We start from the raw sequence: 19963 nt of genomic DNA, 5'->3' as shown, positions 1-19963 counted from the left end.
ACTGATGTTTCAGCTAAGTTTTGTTTCTTTTTTTCTTTTTGTTTCAGTTTTAACCATAGGTCAGCATAGCTTAGTGGTCAGTCAGTGACTGTTCAAAGGTGTGCTTAAACACCTTGAGCCAGTAGGTTTCCACCTTTTGCCTATGGGTCAGTGTGTGGCATGGAGGATGCATTCAAATCAAAGTTCAGTCTACAAGCCTGCCTCAGTTTTTACTTTCCGAATTGACTAGACCTCTCATTCAACCAGGGACAGATAGCTTACCAGGGTCCTCTTTGATTTCTCCTGAGCATTTACACAGCTTTGTGTGTGCCCATAGCCTTCCACATCATGAGCTATAAATAGGCTCTTGTCAAGGCCCACTTCTTTTTTTTTTTTTTTTTTTTTTTAGATGGAGTCTTGTTGTGTCGCCCAGGCTGGAGTGCAGTGGTGCCACCTGGGCTCACGGCAACCTCCTCTTCCCATGTTCTAGCAATTCTCCTGCCTCAGCCTCCCAAGTAGCTGGGATTACAGGCACCCGCCACCACACCTGGCTAATTTTTGTATTTTTAGTAGAGACAAGGTTTCACCACCATGTTGGCCAGGCTGGTCTCAAACTCCTGACCTCAAGTGATCCACCTGCCTCAGCTCCCAAAGTGCTGGGATTACAGGCGTAAGCCACCGCACCCAGCCAGCGCCCACTCGTGATATCTTATTCCTTGGATTTCCCTTTTAAATTGTTGGCTGGCTTTCTGGTGCTTTGGCTTGCCCCAACCAGTATTGAGACCTCAGGCTGTCTGTGATGTTGACCTTCTCTGATTGTTTGCCATTGAGGTTGCTGTTGTTTTTAACAATTCCTCTGGGCCTGAAATTATCTATATTTTGTTCCACATATAGTCAGCACCCTACAACAGAGACTGCCAGTCCTCTTAGCCTACCCTAGCCTGGCAGAACTTCTCCAAAAGGGGAGTGGGGGAGAAAGGTAGGATGAGAGCAGTCCCACAGATTCCTACTGTTCTTACTGAGGTGCAGTTGATTTTCTTGAGTAAATGCTTCTCGATTTATCCAGTATCTTTGATCAATTTCCAGACTCCTTAAATGGTTGTTTCTGACCATTTTGTCCAGTTTTATCATTTTTTTAGAGAAGATTTGCTGAGCTTTTTACTTAGCCATTCTGGAAGTCTTGCTATGCCTATAAAAGTTTATCACCTCATGTTCTACTTATATCCTTTTATCCTACCCAAAGTCTAGAGTTTGGGAGGTTTTTTTTTTTTCCAGCCAGCCATTAAAAGGAGTATCAACACTTGAGAGCAAAGTAAAGGATACTCTTAAGCAAAAGCTAACGCTTGAAATTTAGGTTTGAGCCGGTGCCTGTAGTCCCAGCTACTCCGGAGGCTGAGTAGGCAGATGGCTTGAGGCCAGGAGTTCAAGGTGGCTGGTGTGCTGTGATCGCATCTGTGAATAATCACTGCACTCCAGCCTGGGCAATGTAGTGAGACCCTGTCTATTTGAAAAAAAAAAATTAAAAAGATATATAGATTTTGTTTAAGTCAGAGATTTTTTTATACCCAAAAATCCAGTGCAACTGTAAAAATTTGAGACTCAGTATAACAGATTCAAGTTTCTTTTGTTACTGCTATTTGTTGTAGATGGTCCGTTTATTTTATGGGCTTTTTCTATGCCAGTATTAATTTGGAGTGATTTAACAAATCCCAACAAAATATATTTAAAGTTATAATAGAATTATATGGTAACATAAAGTTTCCTTTAGATGTGTAAATTATTTGAAATTTTAAAGTATTAATATATTTTTCTTTAGAGACAAGCCACAAGCCTTACAAAAACTTTCAAGTCAAAATGGAGGATACTTGAGCCTTCATGAAGGAAGGCTAAGAATTCTGAATAATGTCTGAATTTAATTTCAGTGAATTGTTATTTATAAATTAATTTTCTCATCTTTGAATCAGTATTATCTTTGAGGCCTTAACTTCTGAAGGAAGTTACTTGAGAGATGAACCTGTCATATATCATTTTGTCTTTATTTTACTCTTTAAGCCATCTGAATTCTGAGTGAAAGCCAAAATTATTTTTAAAGTAGGGGGTACAACCACCTGGCTAGTTCAGACGGTAGAGCATGAGTCTCTTAAAGTAGGGAGTAGTTCTTTGTTCTTTAATTCTTACAGTAATAAAACTTCACTCTAGCATTAATTAAAATTGTTGTAATTTGACAGGAATATTTGAGTTAACAGACCATCAAAAGCATCCTGCTGGCACCATCCATGTTATATTGAAATGGAAATTTTCTTACCTTCCACCAAGTGGATCAATAACAACTGAAGACTTAAGAAATTTCATTCACAGAGAAGAGCCAGAAGTTGTTCAAAGACTTCCTCCAGCATCCTCTGTTAGCACACTAGCTGTAGTGAGTATCAGTGACTTTTAATTTTTTTACAAGTATAAAATTTTGAATATAAGGCTTAAGAAGTAAGCTGCCACCCCCACCAAAAAATAATAATAATAATAGCTAAAGTCTTATGTGAAATCTAATGGTCATCATACTCAGTCTGACACATTGGTTGGTTTGTCTTAGGCACCAAGACCTAAACCAAGACAACGTTTAACACCTGTAGATAAGAAAGTATCTTTCGTGGATATCATGCCACGTCAGAGTGATGTAAGTAGTAAACACTGAAAATACTGATTTTTTCATAACAAATATTTGAAATAAATTATATAGGCATACTATTCCATACCTGATTTAAATGGAAACAGGTGAATAAAGTATGTCTTTTCCCATTAAAATGATCACTTTGTGTTTTGGCACTATATATAAGTGTTAACTGTTCAAATTTTTTATCTAAACCCTCTTTTGGGCCCTTACCTCTCTCTAGCTTCTGCCCCAATCCTCTACTCCTATTTTTTTTAAGTCTTCAAAAAATTGTCTAAATTCTGTCTCCTTCACTTCACATTGTTTCTTGGACTCACTTCATTCAAGCTTTTATCCTCATAAAACTACTCTTACTAAGGTCACAGCGACTTTCTCTCTGCCTTATGCAGTAGTCAATTCTAAGTGCCTATCTTCATCTCCCAGGAGCATTTGACACAGTGGAATATGGGCCTCCCTTCTCTTGGCCTCTGGGATACCATGCCTTCCTAGCTTTCCTCCAACTTTACTGTTATACTTCTCACGCTCCTTGATCATATGTTTAAATGTCAATGTGCCTCTGCAGTCAATCCTCAGACGTCTTCTCAATCCATATCTACATTAAGAGATCTTATACAGCCCCATGGCTTTAAAAAAGCATCTATATGCTGACACTTTCATATTTATAATCTTTAGTCTAGACCTCACTGCTGAATTTCATATTCATTTTCTTACTGCCTATTTAATGTGCAATGAATGTTTAATAGGAATTTAAACTTGACATGTCAGAAACCAAACTCCTGATTATACCAACCCTCTTCCAAAATTTTTGCCTCTTTCACGGTTTCCCATTCTCTGTAAATGACATAATCATTCACTTGATTGCACAGGCATGAAATTTTGGAGGCATCCTCTTGACTCCTCTTTTTGTCTCACCCCCACACCCAGGTCATCCACAAAAGGTGTCAGCTGTACTTTAAAAATATATACTGTATTCAGTTTTTTACCATTCTCTCTGGTGGACTTTTTAGAAAATATATCTTCTTTGTAATTCACATATAACTTAACATAGTAAAGGACATCAATTTTTAAGCATAGAGCTCAATGGATTTTTAAATATGTACACACCTGTGTAACTACCACCCACATCAAAATATTCTGTCTCTCCAGAGCTTAAAATAATACCTGGAACATACAGAGCATTTAATATGTGTGTGATAAATAATGAATTCAATAATTATAATTCAGTAAATGTTTTATCGCTAGTATTTATGGAGTGCTTATTATGTGCTTTATATACATTGGACTCATTTAATCCTCACAACAACCCTATGTAGTTGATACTAGAATTATTCCCATTTAAAGATAGGGAAAGTGATGTTTAGAGAGGTTAAGTAACTTGTTCATGGCCCAAGTATTAGAACTGGGATTTGAACACAGTAGCCTGATTCCTAAGTAAATGACCACTAACATTAAAAAGACATAAACATAGAGGTGTTTGTTGCAATGTTAGTCATAATACCCAAAAACTGTGAACTAGTTAAATGTCCAACAGTAGTAAAATGGTTCATTAAGCCATGGCACACCCATCAATATAATATTCTATTGTCATTTAAAATTATGTTTTTCTAAGTTTCATATCGGGAGAAAATATTTATGTTATGATATTAAATTTTTTAAATGTAACAGGATATATTGTATTTATAATGCAGTTATTACTGTGTAACCAAAATTTTTATTTCCATCAAAAATTGGTTTTAAAGAAATAGAAATCTAAGAAGTTTAATAGGTATTACCATTGAGTACTAGATTTATATTGATTTATTTTATATTTATCTTTTACATTTCCTATATTGGCCATGTTTACTTTTAAAAATAGTAAAAGTCATAAGCTGTATTTTAAAACTAAACATTCGTTTGTTAACCCAGGAATAATAGCGAACTATAAATTCATATTTGATGAAATAAAAAGATGACATTGATCGTAAGGAATACACACCTATGCTAGCATATGACATTTTTAAAATCACATGAGTAGTTTATAATCATCGTAGAAATATTAGAAAATACAAAGAAGAAAAAAAAAAACAGTGAAAATAAAAGTTAATGTTCCCAAATCTAAAACTCAGAGATACTGTTTGGATGAATTTCCTTTCATACTTTTTCCCATGGAAATACACACATATGTATGTTTGCTTGCTTGTTTGTATTTTAATCAAACATAATACAACTATATATATTGTTCTATAAGTAGCTTTTTTACTCAACACTATATTATGTGTTCTCTGTAATGTTAATAAACACAGATCTATATCCTTTTTTTTCATAGTTACACAGAACTCAGGTATTTGGATATAGCATATTTTATTTAACTAATGCCCTGTTGGACATTTGCATTGCTCTCAGTTTTTGTTTTTTTTTTTTTGCTATTGTAAACAGTGCTTCAATGAACTAAACTTGCAGTTCTTAAATTATATATATATTTATATTTTAAAGAATATAAATACCATTTTATTGAAATATACTAAGTAAATTCAGTGTCATATGAGTAACTTATATTTGCTGCCAATTTTTAGTACTTCAATATGTATGTGATAGAATGATTTGGGATTTAGTAATAAATAAAAAATAACATACATGCGTATTTTCACATTAATATAAGGAGACTTCTCCTCCTCCTGAAGATATGAAGGAAATTTCACCAGAGGTAGAGCATATACCAGAAATAGAAATTAATATGCTGACTGTTCCACATGTTCCCAAGGTATGCATTTGTGTTAAAATTATTTTGGAAGGTTTAATTTGGCTCTTAAATACTTTGTCTTATAAGTTTTGACATGACTCAGGAAGTCATAGCATTTCCCCTATTTTTATATATGACTTCCTTGGAATAGAAGGTCAAAAATATGACAAGGGTAACAGCCATAATTATACTGCTATTGGCAGGTAATATATGAATATGTGAATTAAAGTCTTAATGTAAAATTCATTTTGAGATTAATACATTTTTTATTCTTAGTACATATTCAGATTTCCATTTATCTATATATTATCATTTGTGTGTACAAATTGAAGTGGTTGTTTTCTGAGTCTCATACATATTACATATCTGTATATTTAAGTCTCAAATTTACATGCTTTATTATTCAACTGTTCCAGCAATAATGCTATCAAATGTGATCTAAGCAATAATAAATATACCAGTGTGCTTTGATTTCTTCAGGTTTCACAAGAAAGCAGTGTAGATGAGGTAAAAGAGAATACTGAGAAAATGCACCAAGGAAAAGATGATGTGTCTTTACTATCTGAAGGTCAGCTTGCAGAACAAAGCTTGGCATCTTCTGAAGGTGAAACAGAAATAACAGAGGACTTGGAACCAGAAGGTGACTTTCTTATTTAAACTAACATTGTTTAGTTAACTCTGTGCTTTGTTTTGTCTGTTAGAGTATGCGTCATAGAACATCTTCATTTAATGGTAGCGTCTACTTCACAATACCTGTTACTTGACAGAAATGATAGAATATAGTTCCATCTGCTTAGTTGTAGTTAGGTGGAATTGTTGTATCTCTTCTTATTTCAACTTGGAGCTCCACAATAGAATACAAGTGTTATTGCTGACCATGTTCCCAATTTATGTTTTAAACAGTTTTATGTTCTCTTTGAGTTCAGTATTATTATCTGCATTAGCGTAGAGGTCTTGACTTTTTAAAAATTGAAATCCAGCCAAAAATGACCACTTACTGTATTTTTTAAAATCTGGTGAAAGCAAACAATCTATAAGAATAGGAACGGGGAGGGGCAGAAGGGAAGAGATTACAGAGGGACCTGAGGAGATTTTTTGAGGTGATGGACATGTTCACTATCTTAACTGTGGTGTTGGTTTCACAGTTACACTTACGGCAAAACATCTAATTTTAGCCAGGCATAGTGTTGCACATCTGTGGTCCCAGCTACTTGGGAGGCTGAGAAGGGAAGATTACTTGAGCCCAGGACTTCGAGGCTGCAGTGTGCTATGATGGTGCCTGTGAATAGCCACTGTACCCCAGCCTGGGTAACATAGCAAGACCCTGTCTCTAAAAATAATTAAAGAGTGTGTGTGTGTGTGTGTGTGTGTGTGTGTGTGTGTGTCAAATTTTGCAGTTTAATTGTGTGTAGTTTATTGTCTGTCAGTTTTATTTCAACAAAGCAATAAAAATTTTACAACTTTAAAATAATAAGAATAGCATTGACTTACATAACATTACTGGTCGGACTGTTAAAAAACATCTATTACCCTATGCTTCTCTTTTTAAAATTTTTTTCTTAAATTTCACAATAAGATGTATTTTTATTGGCATTTCCTTTGCTTCTACCAAAATTAACCTTGAAATTTTTAGTCTTTTTTTTTTCCTAAAATGTAATGTGTCTGTAAACAAATTTGCTACTAAAAAAGATCTAGATATAATTACCATGTTTCTTAAGGTTATCTTCTGGTGTGTGCTTGTTTCTATTTTACAAGGTGTAAGTAGAATTGGTTTAACTTGTATAAATGTTACCCTTTTATTTTTTAACAGTTGAAGAGGACATGTCAGCTTCTGACAGTGATGACTGTATTATTCCAGGTCCTATCTCCAAGAATATCAAACAGGTCAGTAACTTGATGCCAACTAGAAATGTTCTGAAATAAGGCTGCCTTTCATTCACAGTACATATGTAGTCTTCATATATAAAAATCTTAAGGAAAACTATTTCTGGAAAAACTTTAATGTTTATCATAATCTTAACCAAGTAGTCATCCAGTACAAGAAGTTTTTATTTATGGTTTCATTATGTAATGGACTATAACATGTAAGTATTATTTTCACAAAGAGTACCTTAAATCTGTACCTCCAATAGTTACTTGCTAAAACTAGCTGACTTCTTGACTCCTTTTCAAGACTAGCATACCAAGATGTGTTGAAGAAGATTTGAACTTTAAAGAATTCAAAATGTGAGATGTTCTTTGAAACTATAATAGTTTGCCTATGTGAATTCATAGACTACTCTTACCTAGATATATCCACTGATAATATGTTACAGTTATTTCATTTCTGCCAAAACAAATGAAGCCTTCTTAGAAAGCAATTAATCTTGTGCTGGTATACTTTGCTTTTCTTAGAGCACATGGCTGAAAAGTAGTATGTAAATTGAAATTTTGAGAAGAGAATTATATTTTTTAAAATATATATGGGAAGTATAGTTTACAGAGCATTTTTTATTGTAAGAGGGAAAAAGTTTTTATAAAGTAAATGTAAGTAGAGTAAAAAGCTCTAGCTTTTTCTGTTCATCTACATTAATTTTTCTTAAGTGATTAATTGTACTTCTTTTGTAGAATTTTTACTTTATTGATAAGAATTGGAATATTTCTTTTAACTCTTCCTTCACACATTCTTAGCTTAATCTCTCTTTAAAACAAAACCACAGACCAGGCACAGTGCTTCACACCTGAAATCCCAACACTCTGGGAAGCCAAGGCAGGAGAATCACATGAGCCCAGGAGTTCAAGGCTGCAGTGAGCTATGACTGCACCACTGTACTGCAGTCTGGGTGACAGAGTGAGATTCTGTCTCTGAAAAAATAAAGAAATAAAACAAAACAATAGAACAGAACATCTCAGTTGTTGTCACAGATTCCTCCATGAAATAGAGATATCCATCGTTTCTGTGCTTGATAAATACAAATAGAACATTTTATCTGTCCAAAGTTTTATTATCATTATTATATATTTATTAATTACAATAACAGCATCCAATCTATGAAAACTCCTACTTAGACCTGCAATAGAACCATGTGTATGTTGGCAATGTGGCTAGCATCTCAGTGAAGTTGTACATTGCTCTTAACGAAGGTAGAATAAACTTTAATTTAACAAAGAAGTTTAGCAAAATAACTATTTCTCTAAATATTCAGATAATTCTAATGTACATATATATTTTTTCTTTCTAATAAACTGGATTTTTTTCTCATTACCTAAGGGAAAATAATTTGTCTTACTTTGCTACAGCCTGATATGGTCTTCACTACCATTCCAAAATTTGATTTCCTATAATGGTTTCAGATGCTATCTCAAATGTGAACACCATTTAAAGCAAGCAATTCTTCATGCTTCAGCTCCCATGGGCTTTAAAAAATTCTGTTTTCAGCAGCAGTCACCGACCAGCATCCTATGTTTCCTTAGTTTGTTTTGTGTTACTATAAAGGTATACCTGAGGCTGGTTAATTTACAAAGAAAAGTGGTTTATTTGGCTCACAGTTCTGCAGGCTGTACAAGAAGCATGGCACTGGCATCTGCATTTGGTGAGGGCCTCAAGCTGCTTCCACTCATGGCGTAAGGATAAGAGGAGCCAGAGCATGTGTAGATCACATGGCAAGAGAGGAAGCAGGAGAGAGAGAGGTAAGAGTTGCCAGGTTCTTTATAATAATCAGCTCTCAAGGGAACTAACAGAGCGAGGGCATTAATCTATTTGTGTGGGATTTGCTCCCATGGCCCAAACACCTCCCAATAGACTCCACCTCCCCACACTGCCACACTGCGGATTAAATTTTAACATGACTTCAGTGGAGACGAACAAACCATATTCATACCATAGCATATTGTTAACAGGTGAAATTTAATTTTGGTAAATTATATACCAAATATAGTAAAATGGTATCATCTGAAAGCCTGGGAACAAAACTCAAGAAATCATAATGGCTAATGATATCATTTGAATGAAGGTGTCCCCTCCAAAATTTATGTTGAAACTTAATCCCCAATGCAACATTATTAAGAAATGTGGCCTTTAGGAGTTGATTAAGTCATGAGGACAGAGCTCTCGTGAATGGGATTAGCACCCTTTTGAAAGGGCTTGATATTGAAGAGAAGTTATCTTGCTCTTCTGCCATGTAAGAACACAGCATTCCTCCTCTGAAGAGGATGCAGCAACAAGGCACAATCTTGGAAACAGAGAGCAGCCCTCACTAAACACCAAACCTGCTAACGCCTTGATCTTGGACTTCCCAGTCTCCAGAACTCTGAGAAATAAATTTCTATTATTCATAAATTACCCAGTCTGTGATACTTTGTTGTAGCAGCACAAATGGACTAAGAGTGAAATACAGGATTTTCTATTGATTTTACCAGTTTTTGTGTGTACTACTTTAGCAAATCATTTAATATGAATAATAGAACCTTTCTCTTTAAAGATTGCAAAAGTGGTACAAAGAACTTCTGTATATTCCTTACCTGGATTCACAGATTTTAAGTCTTTACTCTTATTTGTTTTATCATTTCTAGTCTCTCTCCTATATATGCATATAGTGCACATACTTAGGTATTTACTTGTAAACATACATTCTTTCATACATAGTTGTTATGAACCATTTGAGTGTTGCAGAAATCATGCCCCTTTAATTCTAAACACTTCAGAACAATTATATAATATTGTTTTCTAACCTACGGTTTTCATTAGCATTTTGCCAGTTGTCCTAGTAATACCATTTATAGCATCTTATTCATGTGGTCCAAGATCCAATCCAGATCACACATTGCATTTCGTTTTCATGCCTCTTTAGCCTGAATTAATCTGTAATGGTTCTTCAGGCTTTCTTGTAGTCTTTTATAACAGTTATACTCTTTAATACAGGCCATTTACATTGTAACATATTCTTCATTAGATTTGTCTGGTGTTTCCTCAAGATCAGATTCCAGTTATGCATTTTGGTGGGAATACAGAAGGGATACTGTGTCCTCTTCATTGCATCATATCAGGAGGCAGAAAATGTCATTTTGCCTAATTATTGATGGTGTTAACTTTGGTTGAAGTGTTGTTTCATAAATCCTTTTGTAAGCTTAAAAATACTTGTGGTTCTTTCGTTTTTTTCTTTTGTCTTCTCTTTAAGAACTGCTTCTGGTAAAAATCTCAGAAGAGTGAAACATAGCTTTCATAGGAAGGAATGTATTACTGAATGCCTGTTATGTGCTAAGTACATCCTATGTTAATATTTCCTCACAACAATTCTTCATTTATTAGCATCCATTGTGTGTCAGGCAGGCATAAAAGAAGCAGTTCCTTCCCTCAAAGAATTCATAGTCTGTAGGGGAAACACAATTAAAATGCATAGTGGTCTGCGCCAGGAGAATGGAATGCATGGGGTGCTATGGGAGCATTCAGAAGGGGTCCCTAAGTCAGCATGAGGGGCCTTCCCTTCATCAAGGATGACTTCCTAGAGTCAGTAAAGCTGGAGCCAGTGTTGAAGATGATTAGGAGTTCATGAAAAGAGTGAGAAAATCATAGGCCAAAGGAATGAAAAGCATGAGAATCTGAGAGAACGTAGTGCATGGCTTGTTCTGGAATTCAGAATGGTTTCAGGATGGGCCGAGCCTATTATGGTATGCTTAGGGAGCCCAGGAGAATAGGCTGAAAAGGGAAGCATAATCCAGAGCATTGAGGCCTCTGAGATTTTTAAGGAATGGGGATAGAAGATCACTCATTCATTAAACAGATATATATGTAGTGAGCATTTGCTGTGTTCCTAGCCTTGTTCTAGGGACTGGGAATAGATCCACTAATACAAAACATTAAGCTCCTGATCTTAAGGAGTTTGCATGCTTAGGTCACATTTTGAAAGATCATGCTGTCAATAATGTAAAAAACAGATCAGAGGCACAAGCCAGTTAGAAAGGAATTAGATAACCCTACTCTATAGTTATCCCTACTTTTTAAAAAAATTGCCTCTATTTTATAATGTCACAAAATTAGGACTAGAAGTAGTGTCCTAGATAAGTATCATTTATGCCAGTTACACTGTGAATTTGAATTATCTGATATACTGTGTAAGCAATTTAAGATCAGTTTCTTTTCTTCATGTTACAGAATCTGACAGTTCATAGTTATTTCTTAGAAATGTTGATCCTTAAAAGGAATCTAACAGATTTCCCAGTACTTCTACATATTACTTGGTTCTTTCTCTTTTCTTCATGTCTGTGATGTATAATTAATCATAGATTACTTCATTTTGTTTCATTTCATTTACAACATTTATGAGCTTCACTTTGTCAGTATGAAATGCTTGTCCCCTCCTTTTCTTTCCAAAGTGGCGTAATTAGTGTTAGCATCTTTTTTAACAGGCTACATAAAGTTTAGTGGCTGGATTAAATCAAGTCATTAACATAATGTGCCACCCTATTTGCCCCTATCTTTCTTCGTTTCCCGGACATCAAAGTGCCACATAGCGCAAGTGTAATTGGGCTTTGCTGGCCTGTCAGATTCTGTCAGCCTGACAACTGCTGCTTTTACTAAAAAGCTTCTGGGCATGATAATTAATGGCGAGTGTGGGGGGACAGAAGTCTGAGAGATGTAAAACTTTGGACATTTCTCTATGAATATTTTATTAATTTGAATAATCAGAAGTTAACAGTATAAATTTGATGTATAATACATTGATTAAAAGCCTTGTTTCAGGTCCTCAAAATAGACATCAAAACTGAACATTTGCATCTGCCATGGCATTAAAAAAAATTAACAATCCGTCTTTTGCATTATTTCTAATTTTATCATTCAATAGTGTAGCTTTCATTTTTCACAACAAAATGTATTGCCATGAACTCACAGCTGTCTTAAAATGTGCCCACAGGTAAGAATGGGAAATTACAGGCTGAAAGAGCAATGGACTCTTCTGTGCAGTGCATATTTACATCATTCTCTTTCTCTGTTCCTACTCCTAGCAGTTTTGTGAAAACTGCCATATTCAATTGGACTAAACTGCAGTTCCACCTGGAAACTAGGTTCTCTGAACAATGAGCTGGCATTCCCAGGTGATTACAATAACGATGTTCAACAAAGTATGTTTAAAACTTTGAAAGGCACAATGCAGAAAGCAATTCACTCGCTTTAGAATTCGCATATGAAAAATTATTAAATCACTTAGGAATCAAATATGATATCTTATCAGTGGATAAAATAAGCCACTCTCAATGTTTTACATGTGGAAGCTTAAGCTAGATAGAGAGTAGGTTTTAAAATATATTTTACTTGGCCGGGTGCAGTGGCTCACGCCTGTAATCCCAGCACTTTGGGAGGCTGAGGTGGGCAGATTACCTGAGGTCAGGAGTTCTAGACCAGCCCAACCAACATGGTGAAACCCTGTCTCTACTAAAATACAAAAATTAGCCGGGTGTGTTGGCGGGCACCTGTAATTCCAGCTACTCGGGAGGGGAGGCAGGACAGTCCTTGAGCCTGGGAGGCAGAGGTTGCAGTGAGCCGAGATTGCACCACTGCACTCCAGCCTGGGCAACAGAGCAAGACTCTGTCACAAAAATAAATAAATAAAAATAAAATATATTTTATGTAAAACCAGAAATGTTGACATACTCTCCTGGTAGAAATTGCTTTTAAAACTATTTTTTATGCTTTGCAATTTAACTAACTCTTACTAATATACTATCAACATTTTTCCATAACAGTATACTCTATTTCTTTCAACATACCCATAATATTCCATTATATGGCTATACTATATTTATTTAAATAAGCCCCTTTTGATGGACCCTTAAGTTTCTATCATTTTTTGCTAATACAAATATATCTGCTTAAAATGAACATTATTATGTATAACAATGTTTGAAAATTCGTGTTTTCTCCTATTACACTCTTTGCCAAACTAATGAATAAATTTTGCCTCAGTGATGATTTCATTTAAAAAGAAACAAATGGGGCCAGATGTGGTGGCTGACACCTGTAATCCTAACACTTTAGGAAGTCCAAGACAAGAGGATTGTTTCAGGACAGCAATTCAGGACCAGCCTGGGCAATGTAACAAGACCCCCATCTCTACAAAAACAATTTTTTTACATTGGCCAACCCTGGTGACACATGCCTGTAGTCCTAGCTACTCTGAAGGCTGAGGTTGGAGGATTGCTTGAGCCCAGGAGTTCAGGGGTGCAGAGCTGAGATCATACCACTGCACTCTAGCCTATGTGACAGAGGAGAACCTGTCTCTGCAACACACACACACACAAAAGAAATACAAAAAGGTCTATACATATATTTTTATTTGCACATACAGACATGACATTTAGGTTTATGTAAGCAAAGAAAATGTTTGGGAAAATGTACATCTGACAGCATTAGCAGTGAATATCTTTAGGGCAGAAGTCAGCAAACAATGGCCCATGTGCCAAATCCAGCCCTCTACTGTTATTGGAGCCCAGCCACCCGTTCGTTTACATATTATCTATTGCTGCTTTCACTCTACAAGGGCAGAGTTGAATACCATATAGCTGCAATGCCAGAAACATTTGTATTCATCCTTTTACAGAAAAAAAAAATTGCCAACTCCTGAGTTAGGTGGTAGAATGAAACAAGGAACTTTTATATTTGACATTTGGTAATTTATATTGTTGGATTATTTTTAATGGTGAGCATGGGTTGACTCAAAAAAGGAAGTAGTTAGCTAATTCTGTACTAAAATGTTGAATAATAGCGAAAGAACCGTTTAACATGCATATTGTGAAAGCTTTTCTATAAAGATGTTAGAAGTCTCCATGGATGGAAGATGAATCTTTTTTGGTTTAGAGCAATATTTCTCGAAGTGTGATCCCCAGAGTTCAGCATCAGCATCTGCATCACCTGAGAATTTGTAAGAGATGCAAATCCTTGGCCCCACCAGAGACCTAATGAATTAGAAGTTCTATGGAGTCCACCAATCCATGTTTTATCAAATGATTCTGGGGTGTGCTAAAGTGCAAGAACCATAGCTTTAGAAAAAAGTGGTACTTTTCACGCTTGGCTGCACATGAGAATCGTCTGGGGAGCATTGTTAAATGCCAGGGCCCAGGCTCCACCTAGATAAATTAAGTCAGAATTTTGTTTATAGCTCCCCTGGTGATTCTAGTGTGCAGCCAAAATCCAGAACCACTGTACTACAACATCTGTTCTCAGTGATGGTGAAAGGAGAGTAGCATATCAAAATCACCTGAAATTGAGGGTGATTTTTAAAATTCTCCTTGCTTCACATTGCTGCAATGTGTCATATCCCTCAGGTTTGTATCTATTTATACACATTTATACACACACACGCACCATTTTTATGGTGATGAAATAATACCAATTTATAATTATTTGGCATAATTATTTGGAGATTAATTTGATATTAGGGCAGGAAAAAAAATAATCTGAATCACTGCAAGGACATAGTAATTTATAGGGCATATAAGGACACCGTGACAATGTTCTAAAAATAAGTACTCTTAAAGCTAGCACTGTTTTGATCCCCATCACTGAAGTTTGCAACATTCACCTTATTTGTTTAATATAGTACATTTTAACAGAACATGTTAGAAAAGATAGATTACTGCCACAGATGAAAACTGGGTGGTTTTCTTTTGTTTGTTAAAAACCTTATTACCTTGACAGCTTGAGATTCTGGAGACATCACCTTTGTATGTACTTATTATTATTATTTTAAATAATCAACAGTTGTTAAAATAAACAGTTAAAGAGTTATTATTTTAAACAATCAAAATGCTTTAATCAGAACTTGTATGAGGAGTGGATTTGATGCACAATGTAAGAGGAAGCTTTGGAGCCTGATGTGAAGGACTGAAGGGGACTTTTTTGAGTCTTTGAGAGCTGCCCATGCCCAGCCTGAAGAAGGGAACTTGTAAGAATCACCATTAATTAATATGCATTCCTACCCTACTTACATATGGCTCTGTCAATACCAGTGGTTGAGTCTGATTGTTTTAACCAACTGTTTTGAGCTTGTCTTAGAGCTCACCCCAATTAAAATTTGTACTCTTCAAGAGCATTGACATAGATCTTGGCCTTCTATTTCCATTTTGTCTCTGTTGTTTTGTTACAAAGTAACAAGTTCTACATACTGTGGCTCCTACAGGTAGGCTTTATTTGTATCTGTGTACACACACACACACACACACACACACACACATAGTATTTTTATAAATAATACCAATTTATAATTATCTGGAGATTAATTTGATAATACTTTATGGTTGAAATTCTCTTACCTATTACCCAGCAATTCTGCTCCTAAGGGAATCATGCATGTATACAAGAAAACATAAAAGGATATTTAATGCAACATTGTTTGTAATAGCAAAAAATTGTAAACAGCGTAACATAAAAGGATATTTAATGCAACATTGTAATAGCAAAAAATGGTAAACAACATAATTGTTCATCAGCAGGTAAATAAATGTACTATAGATTATATATGCAATATAAATAGGATTCTGTACAACAGTTAATATGAATAAATTGGATTTGAAAAATAAATATGATAAATCTCAAAAATATAGTATTGAGTATAAAAAAACAGAAATTGCAGAATGATTAATAAGAGTATATGATACCACTAATATAAAACCGAAAAACATAAAATAATATGTATGTTGTTTATAGATATACACACATGTAGTAGAAAATATAAAGGCATGTTTGGGAGTGATACAACCAACTTCAAGATAGTGGTAACCATGGGGGAATGAGGAAGGGAGGGGAAAGGATTTGGCAGCTGGTAGCTTTACCTGTATCTGAAATATTTTATTTCTTCAAAAACAACAATAAAAAGACTTAAGTTGGTTATAGAAAAATGGTAACATCTGTTTGAGATGGCTGACTAGTTGAATATGCCAAATTATTTTCTGTACTTTCTCATGTTTGAAATGTTTTATAATAAAAAATTAAAGAAATGCCTATTCATTTTAGAAACTTGGAATAAAATTAAGCTCACCTGTAATCTCACCATAATTAGATTTAAATATAACTGACTGAAACAAGTTGCAAGACCTTTATCATAGGCCATTCTCAATTATGCAGTACTATTTTTAAGGGTTGTCAGGTTGAATTAGTTTTCAGAAGCCCAACAATTCAACTCCAGTATGGCTGCCTGTAGTGGCTGAAACCAGAGGAAGAATCCTGTGAAGTAGGATGTGAAAATTTTAAGCATGCCATTAATAAGCCTAAGTAAACACTTGAGATCACATAGAAAAATATGATCCAAAGTATGAATTATCATCAGTCAGGAAGCAATAGTGGAATTGAGCCAAAATCACAAGAGCTATAATTTATTTTTTTTAGAGTAATACAAGCTGTCATCACATTTCTAGATCATTTAATCACATAACATATAGTGTCCATCTATACAGACAACTAAAAATAAGTTGCATGGAGTTCTGATTTGAATGACTTCTGTTCACCACAATAAAAAAAATTTTTTTTTTTTTTTTGAGAGACAGGGCTCACTCTGTCACCCAGGGTGGAGTGCAGTAGTGCAGTCTCGGCTCACTGAAACCTCTGCCTCCCATGTTCAAGCGATTCTCCTGCCTCAGCCTCCCGAGTAGCTGGGATTACAGTCACGCACCACCACACCTGGCTAATTTTTGTATCTTTAGTAGAGACAGGGTTTCACCATGTTGGCCAGGCTGGTCTTGAAGTCATGGTCTCAAGTGATCCACTTGCCTCGGCCTCCCAAAGTGCTGGGATTACAGGCGTGAGTCCCCACGGCCAGCCCACAATCAAAATTTATAAATATTCTTTTTACATGCTGATACTGACATCTTGCTAACTGAGGATGCTAATAGGGTAATTGGTGAACAAGAAAAAAAGAACTGAGAAGAAGCATCTTACCTGGTAACAAAAATTCATACACGTAGAGGGGAAACAAAACAGGAAAAGTCTAAAGCCTATGCTGTCTGGCCAATTTCCTGTATCAAAGGATGCTGGTAGCCTGCAGAGGAATGACCTGTCATGTTGCTCTAGTAATTCTGAACAACAATTATTATTCATCTCTTTAAAAGCCTTTGCTTCAATTACTGTCATTTGCATCAGTATATTATTTAGGACCTCTTCCAATTCACCTGATTGAAACTTCTTCCCATTTTCTTATGATGAAAAATTTCAAACATGCAGAAAAGTAGAAATAATAGTACCCTACCACCTAGATTCAACAATATTCACCTGTCTTAAGATAGTCTTATTTCATTAAAATCTATAACAGCAAGAGTTCTATATATTTGTCGGCAGTTAATAATAACCACTCCCCAAAACATAGTAGCACATAATTTCCTTTTTTTTTTTAGGTGGAGTCTCGCTCTGTCACCCAGGCTGGAGTGCAGTGGCACGATCTCAGCTCACTGCAACCTCCACCTGCCGGGTTCAAGTGATTCTTCTGCCTCAGCCTCCCGAGTACCAGGCACGTGCCACCACACCCGGCTAATTTTTTGTATTTTTAATAGAAACAGGGTTTCACTGTGTTAGCCAGGATGGTCTCGATCTCCTGACCTCATGATCTGCCTGCCTTGGCCTCCCAAAGTGCTGGGATTACAGGCATGAGCCAGCGCGCCCAGCCATAATAAATATTTTTTAAATGAGAAGGCAATAATACCTGCAGCTTCACATAGTTCTGGCAATAAATAAAAGATATTCTAGGCTGGGCACTGTGGTTCACACCTGTGATCCTGGCACTTTGAGAGGTCGAGGTGGGAGGATTGCTTGAGGCGAGGAGTTTGAGACCAGTCCGGGCAACATAGTGAAACCCCGTCTCTACAAAAAATTTAAAAAATATCTGGGTATGTTGGCATGCTCCTCTAGTCCCAGCTACTCAGGGGGCTGAGATGGGAGGATCACTCGAGCCTGGATGATTGAGGCTGCAGTGAGTTGTCATCTTGCCACTGCACTTCAGCCTGGACAACAAGAACCTGAAGAAAAATTTTAAAAAGATATTCTGAATATATAAAAGATATACAGTCTCCACTATTTCATTAAATATTTATTGACAGCCTATTTTGGGGAGGATGTGAAGTAGCAAAAAATGAGTAAGATATTGGTCCTGCCCTCCTGAAGCCCAGAGTCTATAGACAGAGGCAAATATGTGAACAGTTCCATGTAGTACAATGTGATGGAGAAGTGCAGTAAGGGCCCAGAGGAGGAAACAACCAACTCGCTCTTGGAGATCAGTATTGCTGTCATAAAGGAGAGGATGTGTGGTTCAGGGCCTCACAGGAGTGGAATTCTGATGGAAAACATTTCACACAATAAATAACAGATGCAAAAACTGAGCAATATAAAACAGCACACCACGAGTTTAAAGGAGTGGCTAGAGTGTAAGGCAATAGGAATATTTTCAGGCGGAAAGATGATATTTGGTTTTTAGGAAGAGAATTCTGCTACAATAAGGAGAATGGTTGGGACTGCAGACAAGAGATTAGAGATGAGTGCCTCACCTCTCTCTGTCATGAGAGTAGATCCACTTATTTATTGTGTACTACATAACGCAATGAGCAATCTAATAGTCCCTACCGTCACTGAGCTTACAGTCCCATAATGCTCATCAATCGGCTACCAGTTCGCTCTCAAATCTCTTATGTCAGTTCCTTCTATTTTCTCCCTCCTTGTTCTGTCAAATTTCTACCTTCTGATAACTAGAAAGCTATTGTATTAGTTACCCCCGTGAGAACTTAGTATTTTCTCTAGAGATAAAAAATGGAAAAGAAACATCTTATTTTTCTTTATATCCCCAACAGTTAAAACAATGTCTGAAATATATGCTTTCAACAATTCAGTGAATCATTAAGTTGTTTTTGTTTTTTTGTTTTTTTGTTTTTTTGGTTTTTTTTTTTGAGACAGGGTCTCACCCTGTCACCCAGGCTACAGTGCATAGAGTGCAGTGGCAAGATCATGGCTCACTACAGCCCCAACCTCTCAGGCTCAAGTGATCCTCCAACCTCAGCCTCCCAGGTAGCTGGGACCACAGGCTCATGCCACTCCAAGGCCTGGCTCCGTGTGTGTGTGTGTGTGTGTGTGTGTGTGTGTGTGGTTTTTGTTTTGTTTTATTTTTTGGAGAGATGTGTTTTCACCGTGTTGCTCAGGCTGGTCTCCAACTCCTGGGCTCTTGGGCTCCTGGGCTTAAGCGATCTGCCCCTCCTCGGCCTCCCAAAGTGCTGGGATTTACAAGCATGAGCCACTGCACCTGGCCAATTGTGGAGATATTTAGGAAGTAAAATGAGCAGGAATGGGTGACCTTTAGGATATAGTGGGTGTGAAAAAAATGGAAAGGCAAGGATGCTGCTATGTCTCCTGGCTGTAGGGGACTAGGTGGGTGGTGATGTCATCGGCTGAGATAGGAAATAACACAGTATGAATAGGATTGGGGAAGAGGAGAGGGAATGAGTTCATTTCTGACATGCTGAGATGAAGTTGTCTATTATGCATTTAATGTGCTTCTTAATCTTCAGATTTTTTTTTTTTTGAGACGGAGTCTCGCACTGTCGCCCGGGCTGGGGTGCAGTGGCGCGACCTCGGCTCACTGCAACTTCCGCCTCCC

The 19963-nt window shown here is 36.3% G+C and overlaps 1 protein-coding gene across 5 annotated transcripts in view; it reads left to right on the top strand.

The window, feature by feature from the left end:
• Positions 1 to 19963, top strand: part of RPGRIP1L (RPGRIP1 like) — a 104182-nt gene that overhangs the window by 58478 nt on the left and 25741 nt on the right. For 3 of the 5 annotated variants that reach the window (XM_054453516.2, XM_054453515.2, XM_063655152.1), the window contains exons 18-22: positions 2208 to 2398; positions 2567 to 2650; positions 5283 to 5384; positions 5844 to 6003; positions 7174 to 7247. In XM_054453516.2, coding sequence (XP_054309491.2) covers positions 2208 to 2398; positions 2567 to 2650; positions 5283 to 5384; positions 5844 to 6003; positions 7174 to 7247 — 611 coding nt within the window. Of the gene's footprint in view, positions 1 to 2207; positions 2399 to 2566; positions 2651 to 5282; positions 5385 to 5843; positions 6004 to 7173; positions 7248 to 8891; positions 9180 to 12344; positions 12435 to 19963 lie in introns of those variants that run through there. The other 2 variants (XR_010124465.1, XM_063655153.1) reach the window with 2 other exon arrangements.

Source organism: Pongo pygmaeus, chromosome 18 (genome assembly GCF_028885625.2).
Source record: "Pongo pygmaeus isolate AG05252 chromosome 18, NHGRI_mPonPyg2-v2.0_pri, whole genome shotgun sequence".
NCBI classification, from domain to species: Eukaryota; Metazoa; Chordata; class Mammalia; order Primates; family Hominidae; genus Pongo; species Pongo pygmaeus.
Note: the sequence above shows the minus strand (reverse complement) of the source record. Positions and strands in the feature narration are given on the sequence as shown.